Raw genomic sequence first — 27,236 nt, 5'->3', positions numbered from 1 at the left:
CTCAAAAGCATATTTCTTTCCCAGTTATTACATACCAAAGTTCTTTCTTATGTGAAATAATTTCTGATAACCCCAAAAGTAAAAAATGTGAGATAATGAATGCAAAACAGAACAGAAACTCAGATGTTGAGAGAGATCTATCCACTTTCAATTCCTGGGGTTTGATGAGGAGAAAGGGGTGTTTCCCAAACAGGGTCTGTGATACCTCCTCTGTTTTTCCCAAGGAATGTTAGGTCAAACACAATAAAATGGAAGATATTCAATCTTTTTGATGTTTTACTGCATAATTATCATGCGGTAAAAAATGGACTTTTGGGGTGCGTACAGTTTTATGATTCTAACATATCTGCAGGTTTGTGTAATCCACAATATAATCAGAATGCTCAACAGTTCCAGCAGTCCCCACAACCCCCTCAGCCATCCCATCTTGCCATGCTCTCCTCCCCCGACAGGCGGTTAAGAGCTTGAATATCTGCTTTTAATTAAGGCTGACTTCTAAGCACAGTGCTCTTTTAAATTTCGTATTACCAGACTTCAGTCAGGTCAAACGGCCAATATCTCTGGCATTTGAACTTTACCAAAAGCAACTTCACAGGTGTTCTGAGAAAGGAGAAATTAAGAGGGTTCCTAGAGAGAAAGAGAATCTACAAATGAAATATCAAACAAGAAAGTCCTCATTCCCTAAGTTGGAAATGGAGCCCTGAACCTGGGCCACCACTGTGATGGTGGAGACCAAGAGAAAGTGTTGTCACATGGTTACAACGTCAAGCTTCCAAGGACATGACTGACCAGCTTGCTGGGCCATCTTCAACCTATGAGGTCCTAGGCCAGCATTCTATCCTGAGGTACCCCCTCTTAATGACAGAACAATACAGAAAGACATAGCACAAAGTACAACAGATTTGTTATATCTTGACTAGTATCACAAATGCATTTTCCAATTAAAACTTTACAGAGGAGATAAACAGTGACTTTTGCCATTCATTCAGTCAGTTTGCATATATAGAGAGAGGCCAGAATTTTGATTGCTAAGAAATTTGTACCCTTCTGCCAGCATGCCAGACTTCTGGGTTCCTCCCTGAGTGGCCCTAGTGACATGGCTGGCTGCACCACAGCAGTGGGGGCCAAGCCACACACAAAGGAAAATTACCTTTTTTCATTTTGGCCAGAGCAAAATATGTGTGACAAAACACATATTTTTTGATATTGATTGCCTCTCTACTTAGCAATCAATATCAAACTGGCATGCCTTAAACTTGGCCCGGGTTGGGCCCTGTTATCATTAATTCAACCTCCAATCAGTAGTTTGAACTTGTGGCCTCTGGGCAAGACAGTCATCATGAGTAATAGAAAAGATAATAAAGGGAAAGGAGAGAAAAAAGCATTGCCTTTGGCAGGGTAGGGAAGGCAAATTGCTCAGGGAGGCCAGAGAAAGACCCACCAATTGCAGCAACAATGAGAAGTTCATGTGGCTGCTTGTCAGTAGGAAAAGGATTATTTCCACCAGCAATCCTGTCAGCTCTCAAGTTTTTCCTTTTGGAGAGGAAAAAGCTCCCTGTGTTCCATGGTCCTATAGATGCCTAATTCTACCAGCAAATGCTACCAGCAAAGAGTACAAGACAGCTTAATCAAAAAAGAATAGCAATTAACATCCCATAGTACCAAACCAATTCTTAGCTGAGAGGGACTTTACTGAGAGAGGTGTCTAACCTTCTAAATCTTAGGAAGGCCTATAACCTTCCTAAGTTGGGCCCGAATCCAAGTTCAGTCAAGCATCCTTGCCTTTTATTAAGAGGAGACTTTAACCCACTCTGTCTTAGGAGAGACTGTAACTCCCCCAAGTTGAGCCCCTAACCCAATCCCATCCTTTACCCAGGTTTATGCACCCTACTCACTCAGGTTCAGCCATTAGTGCGCACAGATGGTTTTCCTTTGGGTCAGAGGTCTCTTCAACATAGTCCCTTTGTAGTTGCCAGAAAAATGTTACCAGAAAGAAGTCCTGACCCATACCCCAAGAGGGGGTTCCTGGATCTTACTCAAGAAAGGATTCGGGGCGAGTCCATAAAGTGAGAGCAAATTTATTTTTTTTGAGAGAGTTTTGCTCTTGTTGCCCAGGCTAGAGTACAAGGGTGCAATCTCAGCTCACTGCAACCTCTGCCTCCTGGGTTCAAGCAATTCTCCTGCCTCAGCCTCCAGAGTAGCTGGGATTACAGGTGTGCACCACCATGCCCAGCTAATTTTATATTTTTAGTAGAGACGGGGTTTCTCCATGTTGGTCAGGCTGGTCTCGAACTCCCAACCTCAGGTGATCCACCTGTCTCGGCCTCCCAAAGTGCTGGGATTACAGGCGTGAGCCACTGCCCCTGGCCTGTAAATTTATTAAGAAAGTGAAGACATAAGAGAATGGCTTTCTCCATAGGCTGGTTGCCCATTTTTATGGTTATTTCTTAATTTTATGGTAAACAAGGGGTGGAATATTTATGCCTTTCCTGTTTAGACCATTATGGTGTTACTTCCTGATGTTGCCATGGCATTTGTAAACTGTCATGGCACTGGTGGGAGTGTAGCAGTGAGGATGACCAGAGTACACTCTCATCACCATCTTGGTTTTGGTGGGTTTTATTCCTCTTCTTTACTGCAAGCTGTTTTATCAGCCAGATCTTTATGACCTGTATCTTGTGCTGACCTCCAGTCTCATCTCGTGACTTAGAATGCCTAACCATCTGGGAATGTAGCCCAGTGGTTGCAGCCTTATTTTACTCAGCCCCTATTCAAAATTGAGTTGCTCTAGTCAATAGCCTGTGGCTATGTGATAAAAAAGAAAAGAGAGCACCATGTAATTCCTAATGGAAGAGTGTTTCTTTCCATAAACTGTTCCTGGAGAACACAAAGGATGAAAAATTTTATTTATCACAGCTATTTACCAGGGTTATCTATATGTTTCATCTTTCCCCACGTCTTCTTTTTGTTCTATACATTTCTTCTGTTTGATTTTTCCTGGGTTGTATCTTTTATAATCGGTAAACATAGCTGCAGTGTTTTGCTGAGTTCTGTGAGTAGCTCCATCAACTTATTGAACTTGAGGAAGGTCGCAGGAGTCCTCAGTTTTTAAACAGTAGCTCAGAAGCATAGATGGCCTATGGGGTTTGTGATTGGCAGCTGCAAAGAGGCCAATGTTATGAGACTAAGCCCTGAATCAGGGTCTTTGCTGACTCTGCGTGGTGTCAGAATTCAAATGTTAGACATTGAGTTGGTGCTAGAGAATTGCTTGGTGTTCAGCAAACTCTGCAGTTTTGGTGGTAGAAGAAAGATACCATGGAGACCTGGCCTGGAATGGAACTCTTGGTGTCTTGGAGTGGGAGGCTCTGTTCTCCTTTAGACAGAGGAGAACAGAGCCTTTCATTGTCATGTGATTCCAGATCTCCTAGGGTAAGACAGGATGAAAACTTAGAGGAAAGGAACTCTGATGACAGACCCCCTTGTTCCACAGCTATCACCACAGGATTCTGACCCACTCACAAACATACCCACTAGACGTTGACGTGTCCACACCCCTACCAGGACTAGTCATCACCCTTGGGAATTTCACCACAGCATTGTGGGTCCTAGTATTTCTTGCCAAAAGCCCACAAAAGTGTCTACAAGTCTCCTGGCATATCCCAACCCCCAGACAATGAATCTGCAGCAGCAACCTGTTTTCTCCACCAACCTAGGGTCCTGGACCACCTATTCATAATCTTCTCTGTGTGCATGGACCCAGAAATAAATCAGAGTACAGCACCACCTGGGCCACTATCTGTAGAACAAACAATCCAGTTACATTGCATTCTTCCCCACCCATGAGGTTTCTTTTTCTACAGGTGTACATGTGCAGGGTTGTTATATGGGTAAAATTGTGTCATGGGGGTTTGGCGTAGATTATTTTGTCACTGAGGTACTAAGCATAGCACCAAACAGGTATTTTTTCCTGATCCTCTTTGTCCTTTCATCCTCCATTCTCAACTAGGCCCCGTGACTGTTCCTCGTGTCCATGTGTCCTTATTATTTAACTCTTACTTACAAACGATAACATGCATTTGGTTTTGTGTTCTGCATGAGTTTTCTAAGGCTAATGGTCTCTAGCACCATCCGTGTTGCTGCAGAGATCCTAATCTTGGTGGTGTTTGTTTTATGGCCACACAGTCTTCCATGATGACTGTGTACCATATTTTGTTTTTATTAAATCTTTTCTTTTTTTTTTTTTAAGACAGTGTCTCACTCTGTCACACAGGGCTGAAGTACAGTAGTGCAGTCATGGCTCACTTCAGCCTCAACCTCCAAGGCTCAAGGGGTCCTCCTACCTCAGCCCATTAAGTAACTGGGACTACAGGCACACACTACCATGTCCGCCTGATTATTTTTATTTTTTGTAGAGACGGGGTTTTGCCATGCTGCCCAGGCTCATCTTGAACTCTTGAGCTAAGGCAGTCCACCTGCCTTGGCCTCCCAAAGTGCTGAGATTACAAGAATGAGCTCTGTCATCTGACCATACCATATTTTTTTCAATCTAGGCTACCATTGATAGGCATTTAGGTTTATTCCATGTCTGTTATTGTAAACAGTCCTGAAATGAACATGCATGTGGATGTGACTTTATGGTAGAATAACTTATATTTCTTTAAATATATACTCAATTAAGAGGTTGCTGGGTCTGATGGTAATTCTGCTTTTAGTTCTGTGAAGAATCACCACACTGCTTTTCACAGTGGTTGAACTAATTTACACTCCCACCAACAGTGTATAAGCATTCCCTTTTCTCTGCAACCTTGCCAGTATCTGTTAGTGACTATTTTTTTCTTTTGAGACAGGGTCTCACTCTGACTAAGGCTGGAGTTCAGTGGCACATCTTGGCTCACTGCAACCTCTGCCTCATGGGTTGAAGCATTTCTCATGCCTCAGCCTCTTGAGTAGCTGGAACTACAGACATGCACCACCATGCACTGCTAATTCTTGTATTTTTAGTAGAGATGAAGTTTTGCTGTATTGGCCAGGCTGGCCTGAAACTCCTGATCTCAAGTGATCCACCTGCCTTGGGCTCCCAAAGTGCTAGAATTATAAGCATGTGCCACCTCGCCCAGCTAATTTTTGTATTTTTAGTGGAGACAGGGTTTCACCATGTTGGCCAGGCTGGTATCACACTCCTTACCTCAAGTGATCCACCCACCTGGGCCTCCCACAGTGCTGGAATTACAGATGTGAGCCACCACTCTCAGCTTATTCCAGCACCATTTATTAAATAGGGAATTCTTTCCTCATTCCTCTTGTCAGCTTTGTCAAAGATCAGATAGTTGGAGGTGTGTGGCATTATTTCTGGGCTCTCTATTGTGTTGCATTTTTCTATACATCTCTTTTTGTATCAGTATTATGCTGCTTTGATTACCGTAGCCCTGTAGTGTAGTTTGAAGAGGGGTAATGTAATGCCTCCAGCTTTGTTCTTTTTGCTTAAAATTGCCTTGGCTATTCAGGCTCATTTTAGTTCCATATAAATTTTAAAATAGTTAAGTTTTAGTTCTGTTAACAATGTTTTTGGTAGTTTGATAGGCATAGCATTAAGTCGGTAAATTTCTTTGGGTAGTTTTGACATTTTAATGATACTAATCTTTTCTATCCATGAGCATAAAATGGTTTTTCATTTGTTTGTGTCATCTCTCACTTCTTTAAGCAGTATTTGATCATCTTGTCATAGAGATCTTTCACATTCCTGGTTAGCTGTATTCCTAGATATGTGTGTGTGTGTGTGTGTGTGTGTGTGTGGCAATTGTGAATGGCATTATGTTTTTGATTTGGCTTTTGGCTTGGATGTTGTTGATGTACAGGGATGCTACTGATTTAGTATCCTGAAACTTTGCAGAAGTTGCTTATCAGTTTAAAGAGCTTCTCTGCTGAGACTGTACCAATTCTATGTCGAACAGGAGTTTTGAGGGAAGGCATCCTTGTCTTGTGCCAGTTTTCAAGGAGGAATGCTTCCCACTTGTGTCCATTTAGTATTTTGGCTGTAAGTTTGTGAAAGATGACTCATTATTTTGAAGTATGTACTTTCAATGCCTAGTTTGTTGAGGGTTTTAAACATGAAGGATAGTAAATTATATTGAAGGCTTTTTTAGTATCTATTGAAATAATTTTGTGGTTTTTGTCTTTAGTTTTGGTTTATGTGATGAGTAACATTTTTTTCCTCTTTTAAAAAATTTCTTCTAAAAAAGCAGGGAGATACACTTGCAGAACATGCAGGTTTGTTACATAGGTATGTGTGCCATGGTGGTTTGGTGTGCCTATTCACCCATCCTCTATGTTCTGTCTCCTCACCATTCACCCCTCAACAGGCCCTGGTGTGTGTAGTTTCCCTCTCTGTGTCCATGTGTTCTCATTGTTCAGCTCCCACTCATGAGTGAGAACGTGCAATGTTTTGTTTTCTGTTCCTGTGTTAGTTTGCTGAGGATGCTGGCTTCCAGCTTCATTCATGTTCCTGCAGAGGACATGATCTCATTCCTTTTGATGGCTGCATAGTATTCCATGGCATATATGTACCACATTTTCTTTATCCAGTCTATGATTGATGGGCATTTGGGTTGGTTCCCTGTCTTTGTTATTGTAAATAGTGCTGCAATAAACATAAGCATGCACGTGTCTTTATAGTACAATGGTTTATATTCCTTTGAGTATATACCCAGTAATGGGATTGCTGGATCAAATGGTAATTCTGGTCTAGATCCTTGAGGAATGACCATACTGTCTTCCATAATGGTTAGACTAATTTGCCTTCCCACCAACAGTGTAAAAGTGTTCCTATTTCTCCACAGCCTCACCAGCATCTGTTTCTTGACTTTTTAATAATTACCATTCTGACTGGTATGAGATGTATCTCATTGTGGTTTTGATTTGCATTTCCCTGATGATCAGTGATGTTGAGCTTTTTCCTTTTTTTGTTTTTCTTTTTTTCTTTTTTCTTGAGACAGACTTTCACTCTTATTGGCCAGGCTGGAGTCCAATGGCGCGATCTTGGCTGACTGCAACCTCTGCCTCCTGGGTTCAAGCGAATCTCCTGCCTTAGCCTCCTGAGTAGCTGGGATTACAGGCATGTGCCACCACGCCTGGCTAATTTTGTATTTTTAGTAGAGACGGGTTTCCCCATGTTGGCCAGGCTGGTCTTGAACTCCCGACCTCAGGTGATCCAGCTGCCTTGGCCTCCCGAAGTGCTGGGATTACAGGTGTGAGCCCGGCTGAGTGTTTTTTCATGTTTGTTTGCCACATAAATGTCTTCTTTTGAGAAGTATCGGTTCATGTTTTGCCCACTTTTTGATGGGGTTGTTTTTCTTTTAAATTTGTATAAGTTCCTTCTAAATTCTGGATATTAGACCTTTGTCAGATGTGTAGATTGCAAAAATTTTCTCCTGTTCTGTAGGTTGTCTGTTCATTCTGACGATAGTTTTCTTTTGCTGTGCAGAAGCTCTTTAGTTTAATTAGATCCCATTTGTCAAATTTTGGCTTTTGTTGCAATTCCTTTTGGTGTTTTTGTCATGAAGTCTTTCCCATGCCTTTGTCCTGAATGGTATTGCCTAGGTTTTCATTTAGGGTTTTTATGGTTAAACATTTAAGTGTTTAACCCATCTTGAGTTACTTTTTGTATAAGTTAATTTTTGTATAATTTTGTAAGGAAGGGGTCCAGTTTCAGTTTTCTGCATATGGCTAGCCAGTTTCCCCAGCACCATTTACTTAATAGAAGATCCTTTCCCCATTGCTTTTGTCAGGTTTGTCAAAGGTCAGATGGTTGTAAATGTGTGGTGGTATTTCTGAGATCTCTGTTCTGTTCCATTGGTTTTTAACATGAAGGGATGCTGAATTTTATCAAAGGCTTTTTTCTATTGAAATAATTATGTATTTTTAATTAAAAGTTTATTAGCTTTTAATATAAACATGAGAAATAAAAACCACATAAATTGTAACATTCTTTTTAAAATAAAACAGCTATCAATACTTGAATCTCCAAGCTCTGAACTCCATAAACAATTTTTTTTTTGACGTGGTAGATTGTAATATTTTTATATCATTATTTATCATTTATTTCTCTGTCCTTTAAAAATGATGGAAATTGCAGCACAATATGATGTGAAATATTGCTATAGTAGAGGAAGTATTCTTGGCCCAGGAATGCTTTGTTTATAAGCAAGATTCCTAGGATTAGATTTGAAAAAGTAGGAGAAATAGATTTCACATAATTGAGAACACTAATCTCCTTTTAGTTTTTCAAATTTAGATGGCATTATCAGTCTTCTAAAATTATTTGTTCCTTGCCCTTTAAAGCCTGAAGTAAGTGTTCCTAAGGGTTATGTAAGTTATTTCTTAAATAGCAGGACTTAATGGGACACCTACAGGTTGGTAACATGTAGGATGATAAAACAGCTGTTCATATCACCTTCTATCATTAGGGTCCAGTTCCTTTTATTACATGTTAATTGACACTGCTCTTCAAAATCTTCCTTTACATTAAAGAAACTTCAGTGATCAATGCATATAGAGCACAGCTCTGCAAGTAACTCCTTTTAAAAAGAGAAGGGCATTTTATGGAGATACAAGATATTTCAAAGGTTTAATGTAATTTTAAGTTTTGATACTTGTAGAAGTATAAATGCTACAAACCTTCATAAAACCTTGCCTGAATGTTTTTCTTTTCCTTCTTTTGAGACAGGGTCTGGATGTCACCCAGGCTGGAGTGCAGTGGCATGATCATGACCCACTGCAGCCTTGACCCCCCAGGCTCAAGTGATACTCCCACCTCAGCCTCCAGAGTAGCTGGGACTACAGACACATGCCACCATATCCAGCTAATTATTTTTATTTATTATTATTTTTTACAGACAGGGTCTCACTGTGTTGACTAGACTGGTCTTGAACTGCTGCACTCAAGTAATCCTCCCACCTCAGCCTCCCAAAGTACTGAGATTATAGGCATGAATCACTATGCCCAGTGCATTTCTTTTGCATTTAATTTTGCATTTTTCTAAGAGATGGGGTCCTGATATGTTGTCCAGGTTGAAGTGCAGTAGCTATTTCTATAGGCACCATCACGATACACTGCAGCCTCCAATACCTGACCCCAAGCAATCCTCCAGCCACCCAAGTAGCTGGAACCTCAGGCATGCACCACCACACCCAGCTTCATTTTGAGAATTTTGAATATAAAGCTTTTAATTTTTTGCTTCAGTCAAGAGTGACTTCAAGAGTGACTGAAACAAAAAATCAAAGGCCTAACATTCAGGAGACAAATGCCAGGTGCACCTGCAGTCCCAGCCACTCATGTGGCCGAGGCTAGAGGATGGCCCAAAGCCAGGAAGTTCTAGGCTGCAGTGCACCATGACTGCACCCTTGAACAGCCACCACACTCCAGCCTGGACAACACAGCAAGACCCCCATCTCCTAAAGAAAAAAAACCAAAACTCTCAAACGATGTTTTTCAAAGGTTTATAGCATTTATACTCATGCTGCAGTGCCTTGGAGGGTCCAAACTATATTAAAGCTTAAAACTGCTTTACTTTTTTTTCACTGTCACTGAACCACCATGTTGGTTGGCATTATGAAAATATCTTTTAATACGTTTATTTAATAAGATAAAAATTATCAGAAAATGAGAAGTACCATTTATAGTTCACAAGAAATGCAACACGGACCTCAATAGAAGTAGATATCAATAACTGATACTTCCTCTGTTTATGACCCCAGACATGCTAAAATGCTAAAGTAATGCTTGCAAAGAATATAAATGACAAATGTTATCCATCAGCTTTTTGGTTTAAAATGATTGCCAATGACTAGCAGCTTCAGTGGTAACAGTAGGGAGGAAGAACGCTTCAATACCTAACAATGCTGCAGTCTGCTCCTAAGTGGCTTTAGTTAGAGTCCTTTGTTTTAAGGGTAATACTGCATTGATTCTGAAGGCATATGCAGCAAAATGAGCAGGGGGAGAAAAACTGGAAGAAACATAAAAGTTATATGGTTACTGTCTTTAAAGTCTAAAATTTTAAACTATTGTTTAAAAAACCTAACATAGTTCAGTTATCGGCCCACATTGTAAGCAAATATCTGTGTGTGGGATGGGAGCCTTCACTTTGGAGTGGTTTTTGTAACTCTGTTTACTTTAAAAAGGACAGAAGAGTGTTTTGTTGCATTGACAAGGTCCCATTCTTTTCTATGGAGTATGATCCTTGTTGTCCATGCGTCTCTTGAATTTGAGATCTTTCCTTTTGATGAAAACACTAATTTTGCTGCTTTTTGAGCAGGAAAGGTGGTATTTCTCCAGTCTTTGTAGATGAAGGTCCCGTGACATTATAACCCCTCATTTCTCCCTTTAAGAGAGGATAGCTTTAGAGTGCTGAATACCAATGAAGTTATCAGCGCTGAAAGACCTTATAGCTGCTCCACACAAGTCTTTGTCTTCACATAATCTAGAAATAGCCGCTAGGTTCTGTGCTCTTTCTTTGCTAACAGGAGCAAATAGAAAATTCAGGTTGTTGTCATCTGCTAAGGAGCGAAGGTCACGGTAGTGTTTGGCATAAACACCGGCAGGAGCATTAATATTAAACTGAAGAAGCTCCAAAAAATGCCTTTCCATTTCATTCATGTCCTCAACTGTAATGTCCTTGAGGATCTGGCAGTAGTCCACATTCCATACAGCCTGATCATCCCAAACCTTGGAGGCAAGAAGAGTGGCTCCCAGAACAATCCTTTTCCAGTTAGTGGGGCAAATGTTGATATCAGCATAAGTTAAAAGCCTTTCTAAGTAAACCAGAGTTACTATTGGACATTCAGCTGTTAGCTGTGCAGCACTAAAAAGAGTACGAACAAATCTGTAAATAAATTTGTGCTCAGGATCATGCTTAAAGTATTCCTGTGGAACTTTTTCTCATGTAAGGGGATGTGATCTCTCATCAAAAATATCCAGGGATCTATTTGCATCTCTGTTCTTTATGTGGTAATATATTTCTAAGGTCACACATTTTACAGTGGTTCTAAGGTTAGGCTGGCTGACTGTTCTGTCATCTAGAAATATTGTTGAGCATGAGCTATACTTTTTAGTAAGCTGCCCTAGAGATAGATGATTTAAGTGGTTGCTCTTCCTCTTTTCTCGCACATTGGTTTGAGATTTGCTCAGGAAAATTGTGCTTGCCCTTGGATGGTCAGAAGGGTTTGACTCCAAAGTTAAATCTTAGGGCATCTCGTGGTCGCTGATGTGCTGCAGGTGGTGGCCCTCGTCCGCTCTGAAATCCAACTTGGCAGGCTCCACAGAAGCGGGCGCTACCGCCACCGCATCCCCGGATGCCGCCTCGTAGATGTGGTTTGCGCGGTACAGCTCCGGCCCCACGCACCGGCCCAGCTCGAGGCTGGTACTGGGGGGACACGCAATAGGTCAGCGTGTTCCCCATGGGGCGTCTGCTCCTCTCGGCAGGGGCTGGCACCTTCTCTAACCCCCTACTCCGTCGCCCTCAGCAGCCGCCCCTCCCCCAACAGTGGCGCAGCCAGGCTGCACCGCGCAAGCAGATGCCCCCTCGCCGGCAGTTCGCCCGCCCACCCCACGACCCGCCCCGGGCAGGGCTCGGGTCTCCCCGCACGCCGCCTCCCCAAGCTGACTCATCTGGAGATAATTATGTGTTTTTCTCTTTCGTTCTCTTTATGTGATGGATTACATTTATTGATTTGCATATGTTGAAACAGCCTTGCATCCCAGGGATGAAGCTGACTTGATAGAGGTGGATAAGTTTTTTGATGTGCTGCTGGATTCGGTTCTCCAGTGTTTTATTGAGGTTTTTCACGAGTGCTCCTCAGGGATATTGGCCTGAAGTTTTCTTTTTTTATTGTGTCTCTTCCCAGTTTTGGGGTCAGAATGGTGCTGTTTTTATATAATGAGTTGAAAAAGAAGTCCCTTTTTCTCAATATTTTGAAATAATATTAGAAGTGGTACCAGCTCTTCTTTGTATATCTGGTAGAATTCATCTGTAAATTTGTCTGGTTCTTTGCTATTTGTGATTGGTTGACCATTTAAGACCAATTCAATTTTGGCACTTGTTATTGGTCTATTCAGGGATTCAATTTCTTATTTGTTCAGTCTTTGGAAGATGTGTTTTTGCTCCAAGGTTACAGTCCTCAAGCTTGGCCCAGATGAACTCTCTACTTATATTCATGTTGCCTCAGTTTTTTCTTTTAGTTAGACATATTATTTAGAATGTGCCAGAGCAGCCTCTATGAGGGGAGCTCTCCTTTGATTGTACTCTGTTTGCTGTAACACCCAAGGATGCAGAGTCAGATTGATCCCACCTAGAATCTGCACATAACGTCTGGCCTCTGCCTAGGGTTTACAAGACAGGGCCAGAAGACTTTGGATTGAGAATGTACTGAAAACCAACAGAAGGCATTTTCTGTATTGTGAGATGTCAGCATAGAAATCTTGAAGCCCCCATTTGAGAGTGTGGCTCTTTAAGCTTTTCAGATCTTGTTCAGTGACCTGCTACAGTTATGTGAGAGACTCCAGGTGTAAATAGAATTTGATGACAGAATCTGTAAGTGTAAACAAGCATCTTAAGAGTGAGGGATCAAGGCCACAAAGCATCCAGAGCCATGACCACAACTACCTGTAAAATATGATACTGGAGTAGAGTATTCTTGTCCTTCTTCTTACCCAAAAGCTAGCAAATCAGGATAGGTGATCCAGGTTCTGGAGCCCCACCAAGGAAGTTCCATTTTCTATTTAGAATCAGCATGAATCTCTCCAGCCTGGACTATCATTGGGCCATCAGCCCAGGGTCAGTAAGAACCCTCTCGCAATCACCTAGGCATCTTTGAGACATTTGAGGATGTCCAGGGCAGAATTGTGTCAGGCTGATGAGTGGTTAATTCTGCTTCTGTCTCAGTGTAAGAGAAATGGGTCATTCTGGTTTTTTTTTAATCACTTCATACTCATACAAGAGATAACTTTGGTTGGTACCTAGATGAGAGTTTCTCTAGTTTGCTGTTACTTTGGTGAAACACAAACAGGAGTTCTGGTGACTCAAAAGATAAACTAATTGCTTGCATTTCATAAGGTCATTCAAAAAATAGATGAAGCAGTCACGGTCCCTACCATCCAGAAACTTTTGGTCTAGACTAGCAACTGGATACATGGTTGAATTAAACATCATATGGTTGGTACGGTGAATAGATGTGTGCAAAGCAAAACAAAACTTTGGCCTCTTCAGCCGGGCACAGTGGCTCACGCCTGTAATCCCAGCACTTTGGGAGGCCAAGGCAGGCAGATCACCTGAGGTCGGGAGTTCGAGATCAGCCTGAACAACATGGAGAAACCCCGTCTCTACTAAAAATACAAAAAAATTAGCTTGGCATGGTGGTGCATGCCTGTAATTCCACCAGCTACTCAGGAGGCTGAGGCAGGAGAATCACTTGAACCCAGGAGGTAGAGGTTGCGTTGAGCCAAGATTGTGCCATTGCACTCCAGCCTAGGTGACAAGAATGAAACTCCATCTCCAAAACAAAACAAAACAGAAAAACTTGGGCCACTTCTTTTTATATTGTTGTGTCTTCTGAGGTTATCACCTGAAGGGATATTTATGGACTGAAGAGTTGTTATTATTATTTGTGTATCTTTTACTTTGTTGAGAATACATACTTACCTTCTAATAAAATTATTCCAGAAAACTTCAAAAGAGTCATTTAAATTGCTTGTTAGTATAGTTATAAAATTGACAGAGCAGTGGCAAAAATAGATTAAAGTTACATAAACTCTGGGATTTAAGTTTTTCTTAGGTAAGCTTAGGAAAAACAGAACTGGAAATACCCCAGTGGCAGAGAGAACAGAATTCTCCATAGGGTCCTTTCCCTGCCCCAGTTCTGTTCAGATTCACCCTTTTGGAAGGCCTTCTTTAGGTCTGGCCCACTTTGGAGTCTTGCCTTACTGAACTGATTTATAAAGGTCAGAGTTTTGGCCGATAAATCCTTCTGCCTTTCTAGAGCTGGTGCTTACAATTTCCTGCAACCCAAAAGCAGATAAATAAGAAAAACAAACTATACATTTTAACATCTTATTTTTTTAAATTTTGTATTAAAACCAGTGCTTACAGAAACATTCCATTTGGCAACTTGTTTTCTCTTCCTGCAGATCCAGTAGTTGCTCCACAAGTCACAGACAAGTAAATATAAATAGAAAAAAATTTCTTAAACTCTTTCTATGCCCCCTCTTCTGTCTATATTTAGCCTTATTCTGTACATTTTTTTAAAAAATCAATAACAGAGAAACAGAGAAAGAAGTAATAATGCTGGGCCCTTTATCTAAATCCTGAGAATTACTGAACACTTCGTATCAACTTCCAATGTGTTATGGGGATTGAATCACATAATCTGTTATGCCCAGCAGAGTGCTCTGTATTGTACTCTTGAGCACATAGTACCTGCTTAATAATTATTGCATTAGTACATGTGTACATGTTGTTTTCCAAATGCAGACTTATTCCAACATTGCTGCCTTTTGTTTCCTCTGTAAAGTTTAAAGAGCCAGCAAATAATATAAAACTTCAGGATGGAGTGTGGTTGTCTTCATTTGTACCAGAAGTATTTGTGTTGTGACGAGTGCTGAATGTCAGGGACTCTGGGCGGTGCCTGCTTTCTCTAACTAATGCTAATGATGAGCCCAGGGGAGCAACATCAGCATTGGCAGGGGACTTGTTTGAAACACTCATTCATGAACCCTTTCCAAACGTGCAGAATCACATTACATAAAGTGGGACCAACATTACCAAGTGATTTTTAAGTTCATTAAAGCTTGAGAGGCAATGCTTAGCTAAGTGGTTATCAGCCCAGGCTTCTCATTAGGGTCACATGACCAATTTGCAGAAATGTCTTGTGCCCTCCCCACAGCTTCTGTTTCTTGTTGTAGGTGGAAGCATCCATGTTGTTTTAATGAAGGGCCTCATGTGACTCTAAGGGGAGGCCAGAATCAAGTATGAGGGCTTCAAGATACATTCATTAGAGTTAAGTGCCACCTTTGCACTAAAGGGTGGTTACAAGACCTGTTTGGGTTTGGTAGGGACAGGGCAGTGTGGCCCATATTTTCATTACTGTAGCAGAAATTGCTGGTGTTTGTGGCAGGGGAGGGCACCTGAGACAGGAAAGGAGAAACTCATATTTTTACATCCATGGAGCAGCACATTGTTCCTGAATCTCTTCTGTTATAAAGGAGAGATATGGGTGGACTTTTTGGTCTTGGTCCTTCTGTCTGCGGATGTGGTGCTAGCAGGTAAGAAGGTTGTGCTGACACATTTAAGGCAGTTTTCTCAAGATGTAGATGTTACTTCTTTAGAGAATTTCATCTGAAAAGAATTCCAAGAGAAGAAGGAGAAAGAGGAAAAATGGTGGTTTTTTTTCAGCTAAATAAGTCTCAGATCAAGAGCTTTGTCCACTCTCTTCTAGAGTCTCATGCATTTAGTATTTGCAAACCTTTACTTCTCTACTTGTGTTTTTCCTTACTAATGAGTTTAACTACTGTTTAAAATTCTAATGATAGTCAAGGGTCTATGCAAAATATTTCTTTCCTATGTACTAGAGCCTTCTCTACATTCTCAGTATCATGGCTTCTTATATGCCATGCAGAATTCCTACCATGAATTTATGATCTGCACTATTAAAAATGTTCCCATTGTGGCTGTTGAACATGGAACGATGTGGATACTCAAGATTCCTATTGGGGAAAGCTGGGGCTTACATGGAGAATATGTAATGTTGAGGTTCCATCTGTGTTCTCCATTAGCTCTCTGCAGAACAGGATTAAGAAAATACTTATTTAAATAGGATGGCATTTATTACCCAGAAAGTTCTGAAAAGAAATTGAGAGATACCTGCTATATAGGGTGCTGAAGAAAGACTACTTAAAATCATTATTGAAAATTACAGAATATTGGAGATACCTGTATCTTGAACTTTGCATAAAACTGATGTTTCTGTATGATTGATTTCAGAATATAATTTACTTTTTGAGGGGCAATATCTAGGCAATGATGCTATGTTCTTCTATGCATCAGCACACCATAAAAATTTGTCCTAGTGTGGTTGATATTAATAATTTACTTGGTTAAAAAGCTCTCTGATATTTCTTTCACTACAGAGTTAACTGTTCTTCTTGTCATTATTAGGCATCTTTATGCAGTTAATGTGCATAAGCCATCACATTTAATGTGGCAGCTGCCCTTTTTTCTTATGTTTTCTTTGCATATATCTGTCTTTGGAAAATGAAGGCTCTTTGTTTACAGGCCAGAAAAATCAGGTAAAACACAGGCTCTTCCACTTACTGGATGTTTCACAGAATTTTCTTTTGGGGCCAAAAACTTTGGCATTACTAGTGAGCTCGTTAGAAATTCAGAAACTCAGACTTCATTCCAGATCTTCTGAAAAAAAATCTGCACAAGATTTCCAGTTTATTGTACACATTAAAATTCAGGAGGTGCCTTCTAACTCAACATCTCTTTTTTGTCTGAAAAATATACACAACTCATTCTTTATGATATAAATATAGCACTCAAAAATGTATATGTTTGTGTTTATGCTCTTAATTTTATACTTTATCTAGAAAAGTATCATATATACACTGGTGTTGTGGATCTTATGCCATTCTCTTCTCTCAGAATTAGAGAATATTTTAGAGAATATTTCTATGTTAAAAATTATTGGAAAATTTCAGTCATTTCTATTAATCAGAACCAATTCTCTTTGCTCTGTCATTTCATTTTAATTCAAATAATAAATTCTGCCCATGGCCACTTGGTAAATATATGTGTGTCTTGTGTGCTTGTGTTTTTCAGGGGCCATTGACGTTTAGGGATGTGGCCATAGAATTCTCTCTGGAGGAGTGGCAATGCCTGGACACTGATCAGCAGGGTTTGTATAGGAAAGTGATGTTAGAGAACTACAGAAACCTGGTCTTCTTGGGTGAGAATAACTTTAATACACAATTTCTAATATACCGTAAAGGTTTCTCTTTTTTTGTGGAATGATTTTTGGTAATTTTTGCTTTGCATAAATGAGTTTCGGATCTGTTTTTTTCAAGAAAATCTTGAGGCTGTGTGTGGAAAAGAATGTATTCAAGATGTTTCATCTTGACCTGAACTTTCCACGTTCCTGAGCTGATCTGTATCCTTCACTGTAGATTAGTGATAATTCCAGAAATGTAGTGTCATAAAATATTGTTGCCCATGTTTTTAGGCCGGGCATGGTGGCTCACTCCTGTAGTACCAGCACTTTGGGAGGCTGAGGTGGGCGGGTCACGAGGTCAGGAGTTTGAGACCAGCCTTGCCAACAAAGTGAAACCCCGTTTCTACTAAAAATACAAAAATAGCTGGGCATGGTGACAGGCGCCTGTAGTCCCAGCTACTCAGGAGGCTGAGGCAGGAGAATTGCTTGAACCCAGGAGGTGGAGGTTGTAGTGAGCCAAGATCATGCCACTGCACTCCAGCCTGGGCAATAGAGTGAGCCTCCGTCTCAAAAATAAATAAATGTATATATATGTATATATATATTTGCCTATATTTTAAAATCCATTCATCACCACCAATTTTTTGATTCATGAGTACCAGGTAGTGAAATTAAGAACCTACAAATTTAAACTATTTTCTAAATATTTAGAAATTTCTCTCATTAATTATTATGTTAAGATTAATTTTCTAGAATATTCTATCACCTCCTCTTTACTAAGCATAGTACTATGTTGGTAATTGGAGAATATGAGAAAGATTCATGTTATTTATTTCTAATAAAGCAGGTATTGCTCTCACTAAGCCAGACCTGATCACCTGTCTGGAGCAAGGAAAAGAGCCCTGGAATATAAAGAGACATGAGATGGTAGCCAAACCCCCAGGTAGGTGAGAGTGAACACAACAGATGATACAGATGAGAGGTCCGAAGGTCAAAAAGAAAGCTGGTCATTAAAATGTGGTTTGGGAAGCTGTGTTCCAAAGGAAATAGTTTCTGGGATGCCTGAATGTTTTTGTTTTTTGGGCTTTTTTTTTTTTTTTTTTTTTTTTTGCTGTCACGTAGGGGCATCTTCTGTCTTATGCTTTTAAATTCTTTAAAGATTCTACTTTCCTTTTGGTCATCTTCCTTCAGGTTTACAGTGAGAGCCAGAGTCCTTTTCAAGGCATATAAAAGACTACACAATCTCCCTGCTTTTCCATTATTTGGGGGGACACACAGATATCTGCATAATTTTGGGAAACTCTGTGTTAAACTATTTTTTAGTTCTCTTTTTTCATCATGTCCGAAATGTGTGAAAGTAGTGTTTTCTGTTCCGTTGTTTTGTTTGTTAATCTTTTTGCACATTCCATCCTGTTTTTATTACTATATTCTTGAAATACAGTTAGAAATTATAAAGTATAATACCCCTCTGCTTTGTTCTTTTGCCTCAAGATTGCTTTGGCTATTTGAAGTTTATTGCAGTTTCTTGTAAATTTTAGAATTGTATTTTTTATTACTGTGGAAAAACATGCCACTGGAATTTTAATAGGAAGTTTATTGAAGCTATAGATTAGATAATATGACACTTTAACAATATTTATTCTTTCAATCCATGGTCATGAGATATTTTAATTTGTCTCTTCAATAATTTATTTCATTGATATATCTTTTTTGTTTTATTTTGTTTTGTTTTTTGAGACGGAGTCTCGCTCTGTCATCAAGTTGGAGTGCAGTGGCACGATCTTGGTTCACTGCAACCTCCACCTCCTGGGTTCAAGCAATCTTCCTGCCTCAGCTTCCCAAGTAGCTGCAACTACAGGTGCATGCCACCATGCCAAGTTAATTTTTTTTAGTTTTAGTAGAGACGGGGTTTCACCATGTTGACCAGATGATCATGATCTCTTGACCTCTTGATCTGCCTGCCTTGGCCTCCCAAAGTGTTGGGATTACAGTCGTGAGCCACTGTGCCTGGTCTATCTTATATCTTTTATTGTAAAGTTTTTTTACCTTCTTGGTTAAATTTCTGCTCAGAAATTTATTATTTTAATGCTATTGTAAATAAGATTGTTTTCTTTATTGTATCAGATGGTTAAAATGTATGGAACAGTAGTTTATACTTGTATGTTAATTTTATATTTTGCTAATTTACTGCGTGTATTTATTACTTTAGACAAATTTCAATGTAGTGTTTATGGTTTTTTTATATATAAGATCATATGATCCACAAAAAGTAACTTATTTTTCTTCAATTTCAGTGGCTTTTTAAAAATGTTTTTGACTTATCATTCTGCCACTTACTTCCAGTCCTACGTTAAAATAGAAGCATTGACAATGCGCACAATATAGTTTTGCATTGGTGTCTGTGAATTTGATGGAGGAAACATCTCTTCAACTTCTGGTTTTTTTTTTTTTTTTTGAGATGGCGTTTCACTGTTGTTGCCCAGGCTGGAGTGCAATAGCGCGATCTCAGCTCACTGCAACCTCCGCCTCCCGGGTTCAAGCAATTCTCTGTCTCAAAAAAAAAAAAAAGAAAAAGAAAAATTAATGGTTGTCAAAACACGTAACATAAAATTTACCATCTTAAATCTTTTTTTTTTTTTTTTTTGAGACAGAATCTTGCTCTGTCGCCCAGGCTGGAGTGCAATAGCGCGATCTCGGCTCACTGCAACCCCCACCTCCTGGGTTCAAGCAATTCTCCTGCCTCGGCCTCCCGAGTAGCTGGGAATATAGGTGCCCGCCACCATGCCTGGGTAATTTTTTCTATTGTTAGAAGAGACAGTGTTTCACCATGTTCGCCAGGCTAGTCTTGAATTCCTGACCTCAAGTGATCGCTCCGCCTCAGCCTCCCAAAGTGCTGGGATTACAGGCATGAGCCACCATGCCCAGCCTACCATCTTAAATTTCTTTAAGTGTACATTTCAGGGCCAGACATGGTGGTGCCTCGCAACTGTAATCCCAGGATTTTGGGAGGTCAAGAAAGGAGGATCACTTGAGCCCAAAAGTTTGAGACCAGCCAGGGCAACACAGGGAGATTCCCTTTCCACAAAATTATTTAAAAAATTGCCAGGCATGGTGATATGCACAAGTGGTTTCAGCTACTTGGGAAATTCGAGAGAAGAGAATTACTTGAGCCTGGAAGTTTGAGGCTGAAGTGAGCCATAATTGTGCCACTGAACTCCAGCTTGGGTGACAGAGTGAGACTCTCAAAAAAAAAAGTTTTACATGCCAGGCGTGGTGGCTCATGCCTGTAATCCCAGCAGTTTGAGAGGCTGAGGTGGGCAGACCACCTGAGGTCAGTTCAAGACCAGCCTGACCAACATGGTGAAACCCCATCTCTACTAAAATTACAAAAATTAGTGGGGCCTTGTGACAGGTGCCAGTAATCCCAGCTACTTGGGAGGCTGAGGCAGGATAATTCCTTGAACCTGGGAGCCAGAGATTGCAGTGAGCCAAGATTGCCCCTTGTACTTCAGCCTGGGCAACAAGAGCAAAATACTGTCTCAAGAAATAATAATAATAATAATAATAATTGCATTTTAGCCATGTTAAGTATATTGACATTGTTATGCAAAAGACTTACAGAAATTTTACATCTTGTGAAACGAAAACTAAATACCCATTAAGTAACAACAACCCATTTTACCCTCTCCCCAGCCCTTGACAAACACCCTTCCACTTTCTGTTTTTATGAGTGTGACTATTTAAGATATCTCATATAAGTGGAATCATACAGTATCCATCATTTTGTTTCTGGCTTATTTCAGATGACATAATATTCTCAAAGTTTGTCTTAAAATTGACAAGATTTTCTTCTTTAAGTCTGTATAATATTCCATTTTATGTATATGTTACATTTTTGATGTGTTCATAAATCAAGAGACACCCGGGTTGCCTCAGCCTTTTGACTTTTGTGAATACTGGTACAATAATCATAGATGTTCAAATATGTCTTCTAGGTCTTTTGTTGCATATTTTGAATATAGATTCATTGATGGAGTTGCTGTATTTGATAATAATTCCATTTTTAATTATTTGAGAAATGTGACATTTTAAAATAATGACTACATCTTTGTTTTCTACCAACAATCAACAGAGTTTCATTTTCATTGCATCATCAACAGATTTGGCATCTTTAAAAAATTTATAGTGGCCATTGTAATGGATGTGAGGTGATTTCATTTTTCATTTTTATTTTTACGTGTTTCTCTACAAATTATTAATTTGTAATTTGGTCAGGCTGGTCTTGAACTCCTGACCTCAGTTGATCCACTCACCTTGGCCTCCAAAGTGCTGGGATTACAGTTGTGAACCACTGCACCTGGCCCGAATATTAACTCTTAACACATGTGACTTGCAAATATTTTCACCCATTTCTTATGAGGCATTTTCACACAGTTGAATGTTTTTTTTTTTTTTTTCTAAGGTGGAGAAATTTTGAAGTAGAGTGTAGTTAAATTTTTCTGTTTTTTTGTTGTTGCTCATACATTTAACGTTGTATCTAAGAAAATGGTGCCAAGACCCATGTCATGACTTTTTTCTATTTTGTTCTAAGAGATTCGTTAGTTTTTTTGTGTAAGTATTTTATTGAAAATATTTTTTATATACGGTTCAAGGAAATGATCCGACTTTATCAGTGTTGACATTTAGTTCTTAACATTATTTTTTGAAAAGATTATCTTTATTGTGTGTTCATGGCAGCTTTGTGGAAGATCATTTAATCATATACACAAGGGTTCATTTCTGTACTCTCTATTATGCTCTTTCATCTGTTTATCTGTCTTTATATCAGTACCATACTGTTTTTGTTATTGTAGCTTTTAATGTTTTAAAATCAGGAAGTATAATGCCTCTTTGTTCTTGTCATGGGTGTTTGGTTAGCTATAGTTCACAATCAAATTTAAAAATTTTAAAGAATATTTCTGTAATAACTCTGCTATTGAGATTTTTATAGAGATTGTACTGAATTTGTTCACCTCTGTAGGTTGTATTGGCATCTTAACAAAATTAAAATTTTTGACCCTCGAGCAGGAATATGTTGAAGAGTGTGTTTTATTTTAACTTAATTTTATTTTATTTATTAGAGACAGAGTTTATTTGAGACTAGCTTATGTTGCCTAGGCTAGTTTCCAACACTTGTGCTCAAGCAGGTCTCTTGCCTCAGCCTCCCAAAATGTAGTATTACCGGTTGTGAGCCATTGCACTCAGCCCATGTGTTTTATTTTTAGATATTGTTGGAGTTCCCAGTTTTACTTTTGCTTTTATTTCCTAGTTTTATTCAGTTTTGGTCAGATACCATGCAGTGCATGATTTTGGTCTTCTTAAATTTATTTGTTGTTGTCGTTTTCAGACATGATCATACTCCATCACCCAGGCTGGAGTATAGTGTCATAATTTTGGCTCACTGCACCCTCAGCCTCCTTGACTCAAGTGATCTTTACACCTCAGCCTCCTGAGTAGCTGAGACTATGGACATGCGCTACCATGCCTGGCTAATTTTTTGATTATTTCTAGGGACAGGGTCTCACTATGTTACTGACACTGGTCTTATACTTGTGGTCCCAAGTGATCCTCTCACTTTTGTCTTCCAAATGTTTGAAATTGTACATATCAGCCACTACGTATTCTTTAATAAGACTTGTTATGTGTTCTAACAGAATACATCAGGTGCAAATAAGAATATTGTGTATTATTTTGCTTTTAACTGAAAAATTTTGTACATGTCTGTTAAGCCTAGTTTGTCTGTGATATGGTTTGGATGAACATGTTCTGCAAACCTCATGCTACGATGTAATCCCCAATGTTGGATGTGGAACCTGGTAGGGAGGTGTTTAGTCATGGGGATGAATTTCTCATAAATGCCTTGGCACCAGCCTTTTGATAATCAGAAAATTTACACTTCATTAATTCAAATGAGAGCTGGTTCATTGAAAGAACCTGGCCTTTTTAATTTTTTTGAGATGGAGTTTCACTCTGTAGTCTAGGCTGGAGTGCAATGGCAGCATCACGGCTCACTGCAACCTCCACCTCCCTGATTCAAGCAATTCTCTTGCCTCAGCCTCCCAAGTAGCTGGGATTACAGGCACCCGCCACCATGCCCAGCTAATTTTTGTAGTTTTTTAGTAGAGATGGGATTTCACCATGTTTGTCAGGCTGGTCTCGAACTCCTGACCTCATCGACCTCCCAAAGTGCTTAGATTACAGGCGTGAGTCTGTGCCTGGCCTGAACCTAGCTTTTTCACCTCACACTTGCTCTTTTTCTTACCACATCCAGTTTCCATTCTCTGTATATGACTAGTCAGTTCTCCCAGAACCATTTATTAAATAGGGAGTTCTTTCCTTATTGCTTGTTGTTGTCAGGTTTTTCAAAGATCAGGCGGTTGTAGATATACAGTCTTATTTCCGAGTTCTCTATTCTGTTTCATGGGTCTATGTGTCTGTTTTTATACCAGTGCCAGGCTGTTTTGGTTACTACAGCCTTGTAGTATAGTTTGAAGTTGGATAGCATGATGCCTCCAGCTTTGTTCTTTTTGCCTAAGATTGTCTTGGCTATATGGGGCCTTTTTGGGTTCCATATTAATTTTAAAATAGTTTTCTCATTCTCCATCAGTTTTTTTTCTTTATTCTTTTTTTTTGACGTAGTGTCACTCTGTCACCCAGGCTGGACTGCGTGGCACAATCTCGGCTCATTGCAACCTCCACCTCCCGGGTTCAAGCAGTTCCCCTGACTCAGTTTCCTGAGTAGCTGGGATCACAGGCGTGAGCCACCACACCCAGCTAATTTTTGTATTTTTAGTAGAGATGGGGTTTCACCATGTTGGCCAGGCTGGTCTTGAACTCCTAACCTCAGCTGATCTGCCTGCCTCGGCCTCTCAAAGTGCTGGGATTACAGGTGAGAGCTACTGTGCCCGGCCTGCATCGATATTTATCAGGTATATTAGTTTTAAGTTTTTGTTATTATTGTTTTTATATCTCTGCCAGGTTGGGTATCAGAATGATGCTGATCTTATAAAATGAGTTAGGGAGGAGTTCCTACTTTTCTTTCATTTAAAATGGTTTCAGAAGAAATGGTACCACCTCTTCTTTGTACCTCTGGTAGAATTGAGCTGTAAATTCATCTGGTCCTGGGCTTTTTTTGGTTGGCAGCCTATTTATTACTGTCTCAATTTCAGAACTTGTTGTTGGTTTATTCAGGGATTCAACTTCTTCCTGGTTCAGTCTTGGGAGGGTGTATGTGTCCAGTAATTTATCCATTTCTTCTAGGTTTTCCAGTTTATGTGCCTAGTGGTGTTTATATTATTTTCTGATGATTGTATTTCTTTTTTTTTCTTCTTCTTTTTTTTTATTTTTGGAATGAAGTCTCGCTCTTGTACCCCAGGCTGGAGTGTGATGGTGCAATCTTGGCTCACTGCAACATCCGCCTCCTGGGTTCAAGTAATTCTCCTGCCTCGGCCCCCTGAGTGGCTGGAATGATTATAAGCACCAGCCACCATGCCCAACTAATTTTTTTATTTTTTTTATTTTTAGTAGAGACAGGGTTTCACTTTGTTGGCCAGGCTGCTCTAGAAGTCCTGACCTCAGGTGATCCACCCACTTCACCCTCCCAAAGTGCTGGGATTACAGGCATGATCCACCACACCCAGCCCTGATGATTGTATTAATTTAGGGTCAGTGCTGATATCTGCTTTATCATTTTTCATTGTGTCTATTTCATTCTTCTCTCTTTTATTAATCTAGCTAGTGGTCTATCTCTTTTATTTTTTATTTTTTAAACAGCTCCTGGATTTATTGATTTTTTTGAAGGGTTTTTTTGTGTCTCTATCTCCTATGGTTCCACTCTGATCCTGGTTATTTTTTGTCTTCTGCTGGCTTTGGGGTTTGTTTGCTCTTGGTCCCCTTTTTCTTTTAGTTGTGATGTTAGGAAGTCAATTTGAGATCTTTCTAGCTTTTTGATGTGGGTATTTAGTGCTATATTTTCCCCCTTAACACTACTTTAGCTGCATTCCAGAGATTCTGGTATATTGTCTCTTTGTTCTCATTGGTTTCAAAGAATTTTTTGATTTCTCACTTAATTTTATTATTTACTCAGAAGTCATTCAGGAGTAGTTGTTAAATTTCCATGCAGTTGTGTGGTTTTAAGTGAGTTTCTTACTCTTGAGTTCTAATTTGATTGCACTGTGGTCTGAGAAACTGTTATGATTTCAGTTCTTTTGAATTTGCTAAGGAATGTTTTACTTCCAATTATATAATCAATTTTAGAGTAAGTGCCATGTGGCAATTAGAAGAATGTGTATTGTGTTGTTTTTGGCTGCTGAGTTCTGTAAATATCTATCAGGTCCACTTGACCTAGAGCTGAGTTCAAGTCCTGAATATCCTTGTTATTTTTCTTTCCCAGAGATCTGTCTAGTATTGACAGTGGGGTGTTAAACTCTCCCACTGTCATTGTTTGGGAGTTTAAGTCTCTTTATAGGTATCTAAGTATGTTTTATAGATCTGAGTGCTGGCTGGGTGTGGTGGCTCATGCCTGTAATGCCAGCACTTTGGGAGGCCAAGGCAGGCAGATCCCCTGAGGTCAGGAGTTTGAGACCAGCCTAGCCAACATGGTGAAACCCTGTCTCTATTAAAAATACAAAAATTAGCTGGGCATAGTGGTTGGTGTGTGTAATCCCACCTACTCAGGAAGCTGAGGCAGGAGAATCACTTGAATCTGCGAAATGAAAGTTGCAGTGAGCCAAGATCGCGCCATTGCACTCTAGCATGGGCGACAGAGTGAGATTCCATCTCAAAAAAAATAAATAAATCAATAAGGCCAGGTGCAGTGGCTCATGCCTGTAATGCCAGCACTTTTGGAGGCTGAGGCTGGCATGCGGTCAGGAGATCGAGACCATCCTGGCTAACAAGGTGAAACCCAGTCTCTACTAAAAATACAAGATACTAACCGAGTGTGGTGGCGGGCACCTGTAGTCCCAGCTTCTCAGGAGGCTGAGGCAGGAGAATGGTGTGAATGCGGCAGGCAGAGCTTGCAGTGAGCCAAGATCATGCCACTGTACTCCAGCCTGGGTGACAGAGTGAGACTCCGTCTCAAAAAAAATCAATCAGTCAATCAAGCAATAAAAACAAATCTGGGTGTTCCTTGAATTGATCCCTTTAGCATTAGGTAGTGTCCTTCCTTGTCTTTTTTGATCTTTGTTGGTTTAAAGTCTGTTTTATCAGAAACTATGATTGCAACCCCTGTTTTTTTTCTGATTTTATTTGCTTGGTAAATCTTTCTCCCTTTATTTTGAGGCTATATGTGTCTTTGCATGTGAGATGGGTCTCTTGAATACAGTACACCAGTGAGTTAACTCTTTAACCAGCTTGCCATTCTGTGCCTTTTTTTTTTTTTTTTTTTTGAGACAGAGTCTTGCACTGTTGCCCAGGCTGGAGTCTGGAGTGCAGTGGCACAATCTTGGCTCACTTCCAGCTCCACCTCCTGGGTTCACGCCATTCTCCTGCCTCAGCCTCCCGAGTAGCTGGGACTACAGACACCCACCACCACGCCCTGCTAATTTTTTGTATTTTTAGTAGAGATGGGGTTTCACCGTGTTAGCTAGGATGGTCTCGATCTCCTGACCTCGTGATCCACCCACCTCGGCCTCCCAAAGTGCTGGGATTAATTGGGGCATTCAGTCCATTTAAATTTAAGGTTAATATTGTTATGTGTGAATTTGATCCTGTTCTCGTGGTGCTAGCTGGTTATTTTGCAGACCTGTTGACGTAGTTGTTTCATAGTGTCATTGGTCTTTGTACTTCAATGTGTTTTGCATTTGCTGGTAGTGGTTTCTCCTTTTCATATTTAGTGCTTCTTTCAGGAGCTCTTGCAAGGCAGGCCTAGTGGTAATGAATTCCCTCAGCATTTGTTTGTCTGAAAATGATTTCATTTCTCCTTCACTATGAAGCTTAGTTGCTGGATATTCTGGGTTAGAAATTCATTTTTTTTAAGAATGCTGAATATTGGCCCCCAATGTCTTCTGGCTTGTAGGGTGTCTTTCTAGAGGTCCACTTTTACTCTGATGGGCTTCCCATTTCAGCTCTGAAATTCTTTTTCCTGCTTGGTCTACTCAGTTATTGATACTTGTGGTTGCATTGTGAAGTTCTCATGTTGTGTTTTTCAGTTGCATCAGGTCATTTATGTTCCTCTCTAAACTGGTTATTCGGGTTAACAGCTCCTGCAATGTTTTTCA

The 27,236-nt window shown here is 40.0% G+C and overlaps 1 protein-coding gene and 1 pseudogene across 1 annotated transcript in view; one reads left to right on the top strand and one right to left on the bottom strand.

Annotated features, from left to right (window-relative positions):
• Nucleotides 1–27,236, top strand: part of LOC129020587 (zinc finger protein 100-like) — a 43,622-nt gene that overhangs the window by 6,546 nt on the left and 9,840 nt on the right. The window contains 2 exon segments of the mRNA XM_054465156.2: nt 16,869–16,995; nt 17,825–17,920. Of these exon segments, the coding sequence (XP_054321131.2) occupies nt 16,869–16,995; nt 17,825–17,920 (223 nt within the window).
• Nucleotides 10,330–11,453, bottom strand: LOC129020593 (cyclin-Y-like protein 1; annotated as a pseudogene).

Source organism: Pongo pygmaeus, chromosome 20 (assembly GCF_028885625.2).
Source record: "Pongo pygmaeus isolate AG05252 chromosome 20, NHGRI_mPonPyg2-v2.0_pri, whole genome shotgun sequence".
Lineage (NCBI taxonomy): Eukaryota > Metazoa > Chordata > Mammalia > Primates > Hominidae > Pongo > Pongo pygmaeus.
The sequence above is the reverse complement of the archived record's forward strand: the minus strand, read 5'-3'. Positions and strand labels throughout refer to the sequence as shown.